This window comes from Uranotaenia lowii, chromosome 3, assembly GCF_029784155.1.
Source record: "Uranotaenia lowii strain MFRU-FL chromosome 3, ASM2978415v1, whole genome shotgun sequence".
Lineage (NCBI taxonomy): Eukaryota > Metazoa > Arthropoda > Insecta > Diptera > Culicidae > Uranotaenia > Uranotaenia lowii.
This window is the reverse complement of record NC_073693.1, coordinates 113,553,480-113,567,502: the sequence shown is the minus strand read 5'-3', so window position 1 is coordinate 113,567,502 and position 14,023 is coordinate 113,553,480. Positions and strand designations below refer to the sequence as shown.

At 36.2% G+C, this 14,023-nt stretch overlaps 2 protein-coding genes across 5 annotated transcripts in view; one reads left to right on the top strand and one right to left on the bottom strand.

Moving 5' to 3' along the window:
• The first annotated feature begins 3,202 nt into the window (after nt 1-3,202).
• Nucleotides 3,203-5,842, top strand: LOC129757657 (venom carboxylesterase-6-like). Of its 2 annotated transcripts, XM_055754940.1 has the most exons (6): nt 3,203-3,595; nt 3,958-4,442; nt 4,509-4,648; nt 4,709-5,183; nt 5,279-5,401; nt 5,461-5,842. In XM_055754940.1, the coding sequence occupies exons 2-6, from the start codon at nt 4,060-4,062 to the stop codon at nt 5,759-5,761; spliced, it is 1,422 nt and encodes a 473-aa protein (XP_055610915.1). In that variant the 5' UTR covers nt 3,203-3,595; nt 3,958-4,059; the 3' UTR covers nt 5,762-5,842. The 2 variants fall into 2 exon arrangements, with proteins under 2 accessions (XP_055610915.1, XP_055610914.1); XM_055754939.1 differs by lacking the exon at nt 3,203-3,595 and having other exon boundaries at nt 3,627-4,442.
• Nucleotides 5,779-14,023, bottom strand: part of LOC129757656 (esterase B1-like) — a 25,852-nt gene continuing 17,607 nt past the window's right edge. For all 3 annotated transcript variants that reach the window (XM_055754936.1, XM_055754937.1, XM_055754938.1), the window contains exon 4: nt 5,779-6,287. In XM_055754936.1, the coding sequence (XP_055610911.1) occupies nt 5,981-6,287 (307 nt within the window). In that variant the 3' untranslated portion in view covers nt 5,779-5,980. The remainder of the gene's footprint in view (nt 6,288-14,023) is intronic.

The following is a 14,023-nucleotide window of genomic DNA, read 5'->3' as shown; positions in this document are numbered from 1 at the left end:
CTTAAAACCATTTGTTTCACAGATCGTTTGAAACAAAAGTTGAGATGAAATTAGTTTCTACAACTTTAAACTTTATGTCAATCATATTAATTTCATAAACATGCTATAACTTTGATATAGTCAAAGTGCTCCAGCCAGACTATGTTAAACATTAGGAACACAGGTGTTCCTAATAATGGACAAATCATTTTTTTAGTTTTTACTTGAAAAAAAACATGGTTTTAACATTCTTTTAACATTTATAATAATAAACAATCTGACAAAAATTTAAAAAAAAATGGCTGGAAAAGTCAGCTTTAATCATCTATTTCTAAAATAGTGTTTTATAAGAAACATGCAAATAAAGATCGTGATAGAGGGGGGGGGAGGGGTTTAGAGGTTAAACCCACCCACCACCCCCCAACCGTATGAAGATTTTTTCAGTAAAATTTTTACCGTAGTAACGGGAAATTATTTGATCTTAAATGTTTTTAATTAAGTGATAGCAAGCAAGTTATAAATTTGGTTTTCCTCGGGGGTAATTAACTTTAAATTCACCCTAAACGTTCTAAATTCGCCCTAAAGGCACAATATGCCGTTCGTGAATTTTAACATAATTGAAAATTTTGATTTGCAATTCAATCAACCTTTTGTATCGATGATCATCTCGAATAAACAAAAAAAAATCTAAAACCTAGTATCCTCTACTTTATTATTAAAAATTTAGAATAACAAAAAAACGTGCTATTCTGAAATATTCTTTAAGAAACCAATTTCAGCTTCAATTTTATTTTGTGTTTCATGTTTTTCTTAATGTTCAAGATCACATTCAAAAACGTTTAGATAAATTGAACAAGGCCACACATTTTTCATTCTTCCTAGGTGCAAATAATGTTTAAGCTAATTTTAGCTAACTTGGGTGCCCTGGATCAAAATACAGTGAGCGAAATAAGTATAGCACCACTATGTGTTTTGCTTGTTAAAATATGAATGTTTGAAAATCACCAACATTTTCTTCTATAAATTGTTTTGAATTGTTTAACGGATAAATCAAGCATAAGTTTACTTTTTTTGGACGTTGCATTTGGCGTTGAGGACCAAAACTATGGAAAAAGGGTGCGAAATAAGAATAGCACCACTTGTGTTTTTCAACAAAAACAAGATTATTTCTAAAAATTTACAGTGTAAAAGTGAATAATGATGCTTCAACGAATTATTTGAATAGATAACTGCATTTTAAGGAGCTTTCTAGAATTTCAAAGATTTTCAAAGGTTTTAAAATGGTGTTTTAAGAGATGCTCTTCTAGAACTAAGGAATTTGATATTTGAACTGTAATTCTTTACCAAACTACTTATTTTTTTCATTAAAATGACGTGAAATGATGAATCAAACATTTTTGGTTTATTTTAAATCAGAGAAAAACAGGTTGGAATTCATAAACTTAGATTTTTTTTCAGTAAACATCACTTTTTCCAGTTTCAAGTCATAGATGGCAGCACTATCTTGCCGTTAAAACCAAATTAAGTCTCAATTTTTATTTTTCAGGCTTATTGAGGCCCATATTCATCATTTCGAGGTAATTTTCCAACACAGTTTTGTTGTTATTCACGCTGCAGACATCTTTTCCGGATTTGCAAAAAAATCACCAGCAGAAGAATATACTACTGCCAAAATTCCTTCTCATCTCAACTTCCGATTCAATTTCAAATCATACCAATAATACTGCTAGTTATCTGGTTCATCAAGCTCCATCGAAAAGTACAAAATTATTCTAATTATCGGTCCAAGAAATTCACTTTTATCGGTACTTGATGAAATTCTTATTCTTTGATATTGTGAACTTAGAATTTCCAAGGCGGTCACACGGTACCAAGTACTTATTTCTTGAACAAAATCATCCAGCACACCTGAATTAATCCCAAATATACGAAAATGGGTATCTATTCGGTTTAATTGCAAGATAGTGCTGCCATCTAAGACTTGAAACTAGAGTAATAGCGCTTGACTATTTAAAAACAATAGTATTTTTGAATTTGAAGCCTGTTTTTTATTCAAACTCAGCCTCAAATCGATGTTTTGTCAATTTGCATCATAATAATGAATGATAATGGAGAAATAAAGCAGTTTGATAAAGTATTATAGCTCAAGTATCAGACTCCTAAACGCTAGAGGAACATTTCTTAAAACCCCCTTTTAATACCTTTGAAAATCTTAAAATACAGTTATCTATTCAAATAATTCGTAGAAGCCTTATCATTCACTTTTACACGGTAAATTTTTAGAAATAATCTTGTTTTTGTTGAAAAACACAAGTGGTACTATTCTTATTTCGCACCCTTTTTCCATAATTTTGGTCCTCAACGCCAATTGCAACATCCAAAAAAAGTAAACTTATGCTTGATTTATCCGTCAAACAATTCAAAACAATTTATAGAAGAAAATTTTGGTGATTTTCAAACATTCATATTTTAACAAGCAAAACACATAGTGGTGCAAATCTTATTTCGCTCACTGTATGAAATTTTTCAATCAGCTTTTGTTTTTTAAATAACTTTTGAAAATATTTATTCGTTTTAGAAATTTCTGTTTTTTTTTACAAAACTTCAAAACAAAATCATAACATTTTGAAATAAAGGTTTTAAATCAATTACTTACTTGCCCCAAAACTTCAAGTAATTTTGAGTTCTGAGAAAAAGTTATAGACGTTTTCTATTTGTTAACTATTCCCCATGTTTAAAGAAGCTTAAACCAAATTGAATTTTAGATATGTTTAAACCAAAAGTTAAGAATAAATAAATTGAATTTATTTTTTTTTTTCAAACTTTATGCAGTAATGTCAGAAAGACTTGAAATGATCGTTCCAAATTTTCAAAAACTGTAGAATTTAACTTTTTCATATTATGCATCATCAACTTTAAATATTTTTCCTTAATTGAATAAAAGAGGTAAAAACGTAATTTATAGTTTTTTTTTATTTTTGCATAAATTTAACAAATTTTAAAGTCAGAGTTTAGATTTTATGAAATATTTCTAAAAAGTTTGTCTTTATATTTTTTTAGTTTATTTTTTATTTTTTATACGACAAACTTTATTTCACCTTCTGTTCTTTCCAAGTCCCAATATTTCAATTGAAAGAGACAAAACAGTCATAGCTTCCAATTTTAAACTCTTAAACCTGCGATTGAATATTTTTAAACGTTTTATTAATTTTCATTATGATTTTATATTATTTTTGTTCTTTGTAAAATCATTTCTTGCGCAAGATTTTTGAAAAATCCTACCTCGCCTTGTAACAAATGTAATACCCACCCATGAATCGCCCTATAAAAGGTAAGATAAAGAAGGCAATCATTTAATGGTTAACACGTGCTTTCGAGCGAATTGTAGTTCGTTTTACAATCCAATACATACTTAACCTTCCAAATGAATATGACACGAAGCGCAAAACGCAAAGCAATCATAACTCTTCGAAAAAAAATCTCAAAACAACAACCGGAAGTGCTCCAACATAAAAACAAATCCGTGTAAAGCCTGTTCGTTTCAATATGACCATAGAGTGCGTTTTCCTGGCCGTGAATATTGACCGGTTTTGATGATTTTTAATTGATTGTATAGGTAGTTTGTTCTTTTTTCTCAATATTAAAAAATTAAGTAAAAAGGATTTAGTAGGTTATACGTAGACGGCTCCGAATAGACAAAAATTGAAAAAAATGATTTAGAGAATCTGATTTCTTTCAATTTGCTTTGGTCTCTTCTCAGGTGAATTTCTAGAGTCAAAAAATCGAAACTTTGAGCCCCTAACTCAAATTCGATGGAGCAAAACTATGGCACAGATCAGTTTTTCTGTCCAATCAACAAAATGTTTATGGACATTTTTTCAAATTCGTCATGGCCATTTTAGCTGTCACCCTAAATTTACATATTTTATTTTACCTTATAGATAGTTTTCAATTCCTGAATTCGTTGCACATTTTCAGCCACCTCAAAAACTCAACTCTTTCCCACCAGACGAAGTCCTCGATTGTAGCACCGATGGTCCAGGTTGCTTCACCGTTGACAACTACCTTCCCAATGATCGAATGTCGGAGAGCTGTTTGTACCTCAATGTGTACAGCCCGGATTTTCGTCGTAAACATTCCAAGTTAGCTCCAGTGATGATTTGGATCCACGGAGGAGGATTCGTCAGTGGTAGCGCCCAATCTTCGATGTACAACCCGAAGCATCTGGTCCAGGAGGGGGTTCTGGTAGTTACGGTGAACTATAGGCTGGGTCCTTTGGGATTTCTCTGTTTGCCTTCGGTGGGGATTGAAGGCAATATGGGCCTCAAGGATCAGCAAATGAGTTTCGCTTGGGTTAAGGAAAATATAGGATATTTTGGAGGTAATTCCGGGGATGTAACCATCTTTGGACAGAGTGCTGGAGGAGCCTCGGTGCATTTGCACTACCTTTCGGAGTCTTCCAGGTGAGGAGTAAAAATTTAGTAATCAAAAATAAGTTTATTAAAATGTTTCTAAACTTTCAATTTCAGACAATACTTCCATAAAGCAATTGCACAAAGTGGAAGTGCCTTCAACCAGTGGGTATTCCAAAAGGATCCCGATAAACGAGCAAGAAAGTTAGCTGAGCTAACTGGGTGTCAAGACCCTTTCAACGATACGTTGGTTTATGGTAAATTTTAAGATGTTATTATAAAATTCACATCTTTTATGGCCCATTTAAAATATTTAGAGACTCTTATGAGAGCTGATGCCAAAACTCTCACCGAACTGCAGTACCAGGTGATGTCGGATGAGGAAAGATCCGTAGTGGTAAACTTTCCCTTTACCCCAACTGTCGAAAGACAAGAATCAGTGGACCCACTAGTGTTGGAAAATCCGTTGAGAGCAATAAGGAAACAATTCTCGAAAGACATTCCCTTAATTATGGGAATAACAAGTGAAGAAGGAATCGGACTGGCTAGTCATGTCTCATCTTTTCTGGATGAATACGAACGATACTTTTCTACTCAATTGATTCCTTTCACGTTGATGGTGTCGGAAGAAAACGAACGAAGGGAAGCTGCTGAAATGATCCGAGAATTTTTCTTCGGAAGCGTAAGTCTCTCCCAGGACAGTTTGCTGAACATGGTTCGTGTTCTGGGCGATAATGGCAATAAATTCGCCGGGTATCTTACGGCTGAGCTGCATTTTCGTTATCAAAAGAGGTAGTTTACTTTTGAAAATCTAAGTATTAAGCAAATTTTTACTTTTTAATTTTTATACTAATGTATTTCCTAACATTTTAAATCATATCTTCCAGCTCTCCAGTGTTTTTCTATATTTTTTCATACATCTCTGAGTTGAATAAGCTGCGCAAGCTCTCGAACACACCTGACTCGTTACCAGGAGCATCTCACGGCGATGATTTGTGCTATCTTTTTTCGTAAGGACTTTTAAACTTGTTGGAAAGAATTATATTTATTGAAAAAATTGATTTTTCAGCTCATCATTCTTCGACACTGATTCCATCGATTCTGACAGTGATGCATTTGCATATCGTCAACAGATGTGCAAACTGTGGACCGATTTCGCAAAGTTTGGTGAACCCACTCCGGATGATTCGGCCGGATTTCGATGGCAACCTTTAAATACTGACACTGATGATTTTCATTTAAATGCTTTGGAGTTGAACAAAATCCCTAAAATGATTGTGGATCCATTCGCAGAAAGATTCAACTTTTGGAAAGCGCTTTTCAAGCAGTACAACGGCGGTCATCTCAATCCCAAAATTTGGAACTATTGATTACTACAGGAAGCCAATTAAGTTGTAAAGTGTATATTTACTTTTAAAAGAATACAAAAACCACAAAATCACCGAACAATTACCTCGTTTTCTGACTTTTAAAATTTGTTCTCATTAACAAAGCCTAAAAAAATGTACCTCAATATAAAACGTTTTGTATGCTTTAATATCAATGATTAGGTTCAAATTTTATGCATCGCTCACACAAAAAATTGATTTTTACAATTTAGGCTTCAGGAAACTTTCGTTGTAACGTTTGTAGATTCCCCTCCAGAAGTCCATCCGTTGTTTGTCCGGGTTGGTGATCATTTTGGGCGCCTCGCTGATGTCCAAACATTGCAGCTGGAATTCTTCCCTAGAGTCCGGTTCCAGTTTATTCACCGGGTCCCACCGGAAGGGTAGACTCGTGTCCTCCGGTGGCGTAGGATTACCGTGCTTGGCAAAGTTGGTCCACATGCGGCACATGTAGCCACGAACCCGCGCCTCCGGTGAATCCGGTTCCACGTCGACCGGGGCCATACGCATTCTGAAAGATATTGGAATTTTGGCTTAAATTGGACGATTTATTTTTTGATTAATTATCTTGTGGCTTCGGAACATTTTGTTTTGAGTTTTTCTTCAATTATATCTTCTTTATTTAAACCAATATATTGTAAGAAGCCTCAATCCGCTCTTAGGAGTTATGACTATCGAAAACCTCACTAAGTAGAAGTCGAATTCCGTATTCATTATTTTCAACTAATAAGGTAATAATTTTTTCATCAGTCAAGGTCTTCATCCTCTGAAACAATTTTTATCAAACAAAGGTCTCATTCTTTTTTATCTATATGAAAACAGCGGAAGTCCCAATTTGAAATATTTTTTTTTATAAATAGAATATATAATTTCCCCCTCATCTTTCTTTACAAGTTTTAGCTGTCTGAGTTCATTTCCAGAATTTTCACAACTAAATAGAAACCTCAACTAAACTCAACTCAAATATCATAATATTCAACGAGCTTGAATAGAAGTCTCAATCCGCGAGTTTTTTTTTCACAAATAAGGTCAATTTGTTGTGACTTTCAAAGTTTTCCATTCAATCCACTTTTAATTTTCAAAATTCTCCATCCATTTTCACGAAATTTCTACCACTAAAATTTTCTGCGAATGCTTTGCACAAGCAAATATTACAATAAACTTTCTTAGTCACGAATCCCACAAGTAATGTGAAATGTCATAAGAAAACAAAGAAGCATTAGTTCACTTTAATACCTTTGCCATAAACAAGAGTCGCATTATACTTTCAGCATTTTCAACTAAAAGAAGTCTCAATTAACAAAATTTCATGAATGGAAGTCTCAATCTACTTGTATCATTTTCAATATGCAGAAGTCTCAATTTACTTTCATCATTTTCAATAAGCAAAAGTTTAAATGCGTTGTAACAATTTCATAAGCAAACGTTTTGTTCTGCTTTCGAAATTTTCGGTTAAAAGAAGCCTCAATTTGCTTCCACATTTTTTTCATAAGCAGAAGTCTCATATAAGTTGACTCAATTTTCCAAAATCAAAAGTCTCAATCTGCATTTTATACATTTTCAAAGGACATGGGAAGTATTAGAGAATCATGAGATATCAAAGAAAGCAAGAACATAAGCCGTAAGTATCTTAGGTTTTTGAAAAAGATACAACGGCTCACCGGCAGAGACTTGAACCCACAATTACCACTTCAGTGAAACGGCGGGTTAGCCAATTACACCACGGTAAACGTGACGAAAAAAGGCTTCAGTGTGCGTATATGTTGAGCTTCGTCAGCCGACCGCTGGATCTTCTATCGATACTCCATGTAAAGGGTGATAACGTCAAAATTTGGTCAATATCAACTTGACGTCTAAGGAAGAAGAGCAGCGTATCAAAATTTAGCTCGCGCATCGCGAAAATCCGAGCTACTCGCACGCAAAGCTGGCAAAATCGCTAAAAGTTGCCATATCAACCGTTACAAATGTAATTAAAGTGTTTGGGGAACGTTTGTCGACAGCCAGGAAGTCTGGATCGGGGAAAATCGAAAACCGGAAGCCGCAGAGACGACAAAGAGATTTGCCGGTAGTTTCAAGCGAAACCCTAACCTCTCTCTCCGAGATGCCGCAAATAAGCAAGGTGTATTGTCTACATGCGTCCGTGCATCGAGTCAAAAAACGAGCCCGACTATCGACTTACAAGAAGGTAGTGACACCAAATCGCGATGATAAACAAAATACGACGGCCAAAGCGCGATCCCGGAGGCTGTACACGACGATGCTGACGAAGTTTGACTGCGTGGTAATAGACGACGAAACCTACGTCAAAGCCGACTACAGGCAGCTTCCGGGACAGGAGTTTTATACGGCAAATGGAATGGGGAAGGTAGCAGATATTTTCAAGCACATGAAACTGTCAAAGTTCGCGAAGAAATATCTGGTTTGGCTATCTGTACCTGTGGCTTGAAAAGCAGCATTTTCATAGCTTCCGGGACTGTCGACTAAAAAATTTACGTGAAAGGGTGTTTGAATAAACGTCTGCTGCCTTTCCTGAAGAAACACGGTTGTTCCGTACTGTTTAGGCCGGATTTGGCATCTTGCCATTACGGTAAAAAGGCCATGGAGTGGTACACCGCCAACAACGTGCAGGTGGTTTCCAAGGACAAGAACCCTCCCAACACGCCAGAGCTCCGCCCAATTGAGAAATACGGGGCTATTGTCAAGCGGAACCTAAAGAAGACCAAAAAGCTGCTAAGGACGAGCAGCAGTTCAAGGCAAACTGGCTTTCTGTGGCGAAGAAGGTGGACAAGGTGGCTGTACAAAATCTGATGGCAGGGGTTAAGCGTAAGGCCCTGCAATTCGGATTTGGAGAAGCGGAAGCCTAATTGAATATTTTTCCTGAATTTTATACTAATTAAACTTGAAAAAGAAATTTAATTTGATTTTTTTAAATAAACGATTTCACCGATTTACACGCGTTTTTCCATGACCAAATTTTGACCGTATCGCCCTTTATATCTCGCATGTATTCCTTGCCCACTATTGATCTCTCTCTGTTGTTTTTCTATCACCCACCACCCATCGACTCGGGATTTTAGCCGAGCGCGCACATGGTAGATTGCTTCGGGTTTGTCGCTACGTACGGCCATGTTTCTCTAATCCCGTATTTGTTTATTCCGACTGTTGCCCTAGGTCTGCACTAGTGCATCCCTAAGTGCTGTCACCTTGTTTGTTTATTCGGACAGTATTGCACTGTTTTTGACCTGATGTCGCACTGCCATCGAGCGGGTTTGCCCCGAAAATTTTGTCAGTGTTGCGAGAAAGCGTGTGAGTGGATTAGGTAGCAATACACTGGCGACGATTTGTATTTGTTTATACCGGGTTAAGTGCAACACTGAACGAGGGGTAAAAAAAAACAGTAGATAGGTATAATACTTCCCATCACCTTGAGCAGCACTGACTGCTTCTTCACATGACCGTAAGTAGCAGCATACCCGAATCAATCAGCCATGTGCGCGCTCGGCTCAAATCCCGAGTCGATGAGAAGTGATAGAGAAACAAAAGAGAGATCAATAGAGGGCAAGGAACACAGTAATAAATCGGTCGGCCGACGGAGCTCGACATGTACGCATATTGGAGAATATTTTCGTAACGTTTATCGTGGTATAATTAGCTAACGCGCCGTTGTACTAAAGCTAAAATTGCGGGTTCAAGTCCCTGCCGGTGAGCCGATGTTTCTTTTTCGGATAACTTACGATATTTACGGCTAATTTTGTTCTTTCTTTGATATCTCATGTTTCTCTAGTACTTCACTTCACCTTTGAAAATGTGATCATTTTCAAGTATGATAAAAATTTCAGGTACTATAATGTACAAAAACGAATTCAAAAACATTAGATTTAATTGCATTTTATAATTTTCAATAAGTAGAAGTATACCTTCGTTGTAAAAAATATTTTCATTACAGCATCAATCGTAATCGTAATTTGTTTTCGGGCTTGTGATATAGCTCAGTTGGCAAGTCTGTTGTCTCCTGAGCCGATTTCTGCGAGTTCGAGCCCAAGAGCAAACATCGAACACAGTTGTACCGGATAGTTTTTCAATAACGATCCGCCAACTGCAACGTTGATAAAGTCGCGAATGCCATAAAGATGGTAAAACGACTATAATCGAAACAAAAAAAAAAGTAATTTGTTTTCACAAGGAGAAGTCTCACTTTACTCAACCCATTTTCAACTAGCAACTGCAACCGTTTCAACCAACTGTTACTCTTGCATTAACAAGATTCGATTTGGAGTACATTTCATAAAGAATTCATAAACATTGTTCTACTAAGTGGTGGGAATTTTAAAAGTCACATTGAAAGAATTGATTTTTTTTATATATTTTTAAAACAAATAGTTTTACTTCAGATTGCGTTTTGGCCAAAAATTATCGTCTAAAACGCTTTGCCAATTAGGATGTGTCGAATTGCAACTTATCACGATTATCAAAAATCTGGTATTCTAAAAAGTTAGATTTCGGTCAAAACAAACGAAAGAGTTTTTGCACATTTAGAAAATGAGACTTTGATTTGAGATTTTGTATGGAATGTTCGGAGAATTTCACTTTTTGGTTTTTATCGAATATTTTGTTCTCACACAATGCAAATGAAGTTCCAATGTATGAAAAATAGTTATGACTGAAAAAAACTGGGCTGAAAACAGAAAAAAAATTAACAAAAAATCGCACCAATGTCAAATGTGTCTGATTAAATCACCGACCAGTGAGTAGGTAACAAATTTTGTTTCTTGGAAATGATCATCATAAACAACCGGTTAGCAAATTTCATCAAACTGAACATGCCTTATACATAAAACAATAGTTGATCTTGTTTGGTTCCGGCATGAATTTTTATCTTAAACGATTACAACTCTTTAAGAATTGCTCAGTTTTTGCCGAAAAGTTAAAAAAATGCTGCGAAAATGCTGCAGCGAATTTCTATTTACTCCAGCTAGGAAAAAATAGAAAAACTGACAAATTTCCGTCCAATTTTAGAAATATTATTTTAAAAAAAAGTTTTTGATTTTGGAGCATTAATAGATTCTGATGAAATGATCTTCAATAGATTTCAATGAGCCGTTGCTCCTTCGGAAATTCGATAATTTTCAGCTACGAAAATGTACCAAGACGAACTCAGAACATTAGATTTGAAATTTATGATATTTTAGAATTAATCATTGACAGCGGTATTGCGAATCGCAATTCCAAGTGAACAGTCGTCTGAAGTTCATTTATGTAAATCGGAACTGATAGGAATCCATGTTTTGAAATTTTGAACTGATTTGCTTATTTTTCGGCCTTCAGTGTGAAAATCACTGCCTTTTTCTCTCTGCGACCAGCAGTGAAACCAAATGGTAAAAATCAGATGGGGTTCAAAAATATTGAACAATTATTATTATTATTTTGTTTATTCTTGCAACGTAAGATAACAATCTTTTAATTTGTTACAATTTGGCGTACATATTTCACTTGTGTTTCTTCTTCTTAATTACTAATCGTTCCGTCAGATTGTTCTAGTTTTATTTATCTATTTTATTGTTTTACTCCACGAATTCTTCAAGCAACCTCTTCTTAAACTCTGATTTATTATTAATAATTTTTAAATTGTTGGGAAGATTATTCCAATTAACAATGCCTCTGACAAAAAATGTTCTACCATAGTATGATGAACTATGCGAAGGAATCAAGATATTCCCAGTACGTGAATTTCTTAGTGGCGCGAGCAAGGTTTTCAAATAATATGGTTTACCAGTTTTTAAGATTCTATGCATTACTACATGTGTGGTAGTCTATTGAACGATTGTGGTACATAAAGCTGTATAGTGCGAGATTGTTAGTTATGTCCCATCGCTCTCCCGATCACTGCTTGAATGTGTAAGCGTCCACCTCTCGCTGGGCTTCATTCAGTAGTTAACACTGCGGGAGTTAAGAGGTGTGTTGCTTGTTGGGTGATTCCTTGTGAAGGACCAGCTCGCATATTGGCGACCGTGTCAGGTTTTGCTTTCGTTTCAGACGAGGCAAAAATTTAAAGAACAAGATTTTCACCTTCTAGGAATCACTCAACTTGCAACAGCGATATTTGATAGTGTTTTTTTTCTGTTGATTGTGTAGTGGTGCGTTATCGAAACGAAAGCGATGACGGAAAATAAAGCGTAGAGCCAAAAATTGTCTGTGCGTGAGCCTTGGGTTTTGGTTTGTTGATGTCAATCTGTAAGTATTGTGTTGAGCTCGGGACGAGCAATTGGAATGCTAGCTCGGGACGAGCACTGAGAAAAGAAATTTAGCTCGGGACGAGCACTGAAAAAAAAAATAGATATTTTAGCTCGGGACGAGCACTGATGAAAAAAATAGATTTTTAGCTCGGGACGAGCACAAAAAAAAAAAGAAAGATTTTTAGCTCGGGACGAGCACTGAGAAAAGAAATAGATTTTTAGCTCGGGACGAGCACCGATGAAAAAAATTGAATTTAGCTCGGGATGAGCACTGAAAAAGATAGATTTTTAGCTCGGGACGAGCACTTAAAAAAAAAGATTTTTGGCTCGGGACGAGCACCGATATAAAAAAATTGAATTTAGCTCGGAACGAGCACCGATAAAAAAAATTGAATTTAGCTCGGGACGAGCACTGAAAAAGATAGATTTTGCTCGGGACGAGCACTTAAAAAAAAGATTTTTAGCTCGGGACGAGCACTGAAAAGAAATAGATTTTTAGCTCGGGACGAGCACCGATAAAAAAAATTAATTTTAGCTCGGAACGAGCACTGATAAATACAGATTTTTAGCTCGGTACGAGCACTAAAAAAAAAAGATTTTTAGCTCGGTACGAGCACTAAAAAAAAAAAGGTTTTTAACTCGGTACGAGCACTGAAAAAAAAAGAAAAAGATTTTTAGCTCGGGACGAGCATCTTAAAATATTTCTTGTGTGTCGATCATGGACAAATGTAAAAGAGTGATTCCTAACTCGGGACGAGCATTTGAATTGTTACATGTATGATAGCTCGGAGGGAGGATTAAAGAATAAACATTTTGAGTTCGGACAAGTACAAAAAAAGGAAAAAAGTAGAAGGACGAACATAAAAAAATGAACTTGAGCTCGGGACGAGCAGTATGATTTTTATATGTTGTCTGTTGTCGATAGCTTCGGACGAGCAGGAAGGAAGTTATTGAAAATATTTTTCATGTTTATGTATGATAGTAATTATTTGCTCTGAATGCGCAACTCAAACATTCCTTTTATTGATCGCTTGCGGCATGAGTTAAACGACTCGAGACGAGTAGCGAAAACATGGTTTGAGTTATTGAGAACGGGGCAGCAGATGTGAGTGTTGGTCGCTCTGGTAATTCGAATGTCCACGCAATAGCTCGCCTGTAGCGGCCGTAGATGGTCTGATCGATGCATTCACACACAAACACACTCAAAACTTTGTGTGAAAAGCAAACTTTATCTTTCCCTTTTGAGCAACAGCTAATAAATTGTTGTTGTATGTAGCGTTGTACACGACGGAACCGATAAAAAGTCGATGAAGCTACCTTGCCAAATCTTCGAATTGGGTTGAGAAATTATAAGGTTTAAAGGACATATTGCAATTAATCCGATGATGGTAATGATAATTGATGATTTGTATCAGATTAAGAAAACACTAACATAATGAAGCTACTGGCCTTCACACACAGGTAATCGAAATTTTTCGTTGATGAGAAATTTAGCGAACATTGTCATCCCCCACCCTTATTGTCGCACTCGTTTTTCCTTGCCCATCTCAAGTCTCGGTGCTTTTCGAGAGATGCGTTGATTATCGAATGAGCGAGGCCTTCTCAAAATTCATAAACAAATGTTGTCTCTCTCAGTAGCAGCGAACAACAGCCAATAGCAACGCCGATCTAGGGGCAAAAGAGAGCGACGACGCAAGGAGAACCCCCGGCCCCCGACGCTGTGAGCGTCGCTCTATTGCGAACGAGCGACACCAAGACCAACAACAAAGGAAACGAAATCGCGCCAAGCGTATTTTGGGCGGTTTATGACGTGCCTACATTTAGGCGTTTATTGTGCGGGTCTATTTTAAGGCGCGCCCTATATGCGCATTTGAACTTGAATGGCATCGTGATGTTGAAAGGTTATCCCCAAGCATCGTGTTCATAGGCTCGGACAATGCATCAGTTAAAAAAATACAGTGTTCATGAAAACAGATAGAAAGTGTTGTTCTTTCTCGTGCCTTTTTTTTGGGCT

Excerpts from the sequence above, each read along its gene's own strand:
- LOC129757657 (XM_055754940.1), top strand. The coding sequence starts at position 4,060 with ATGTCGGAGAGCTGTTTGTACCTCAATGTGTACAGCCCGGATTTTCGT. Across the intron at positions 4,443-4,508 it reads TACCTTTCGGAGTCTTCCAG|ACAATACTTCCATAAAGCAA; the intron begins GTGAGGAGTAAA and ends TTTCAATTTCAG. Across the intron at positions 5,184-5,278 it reads CATTTTCGTTATCAAAAGAG|CTCTCCAGTGTTTTTCTATA; the intron begins GTAGTTTACTTT and ends CATATCTTCCAG.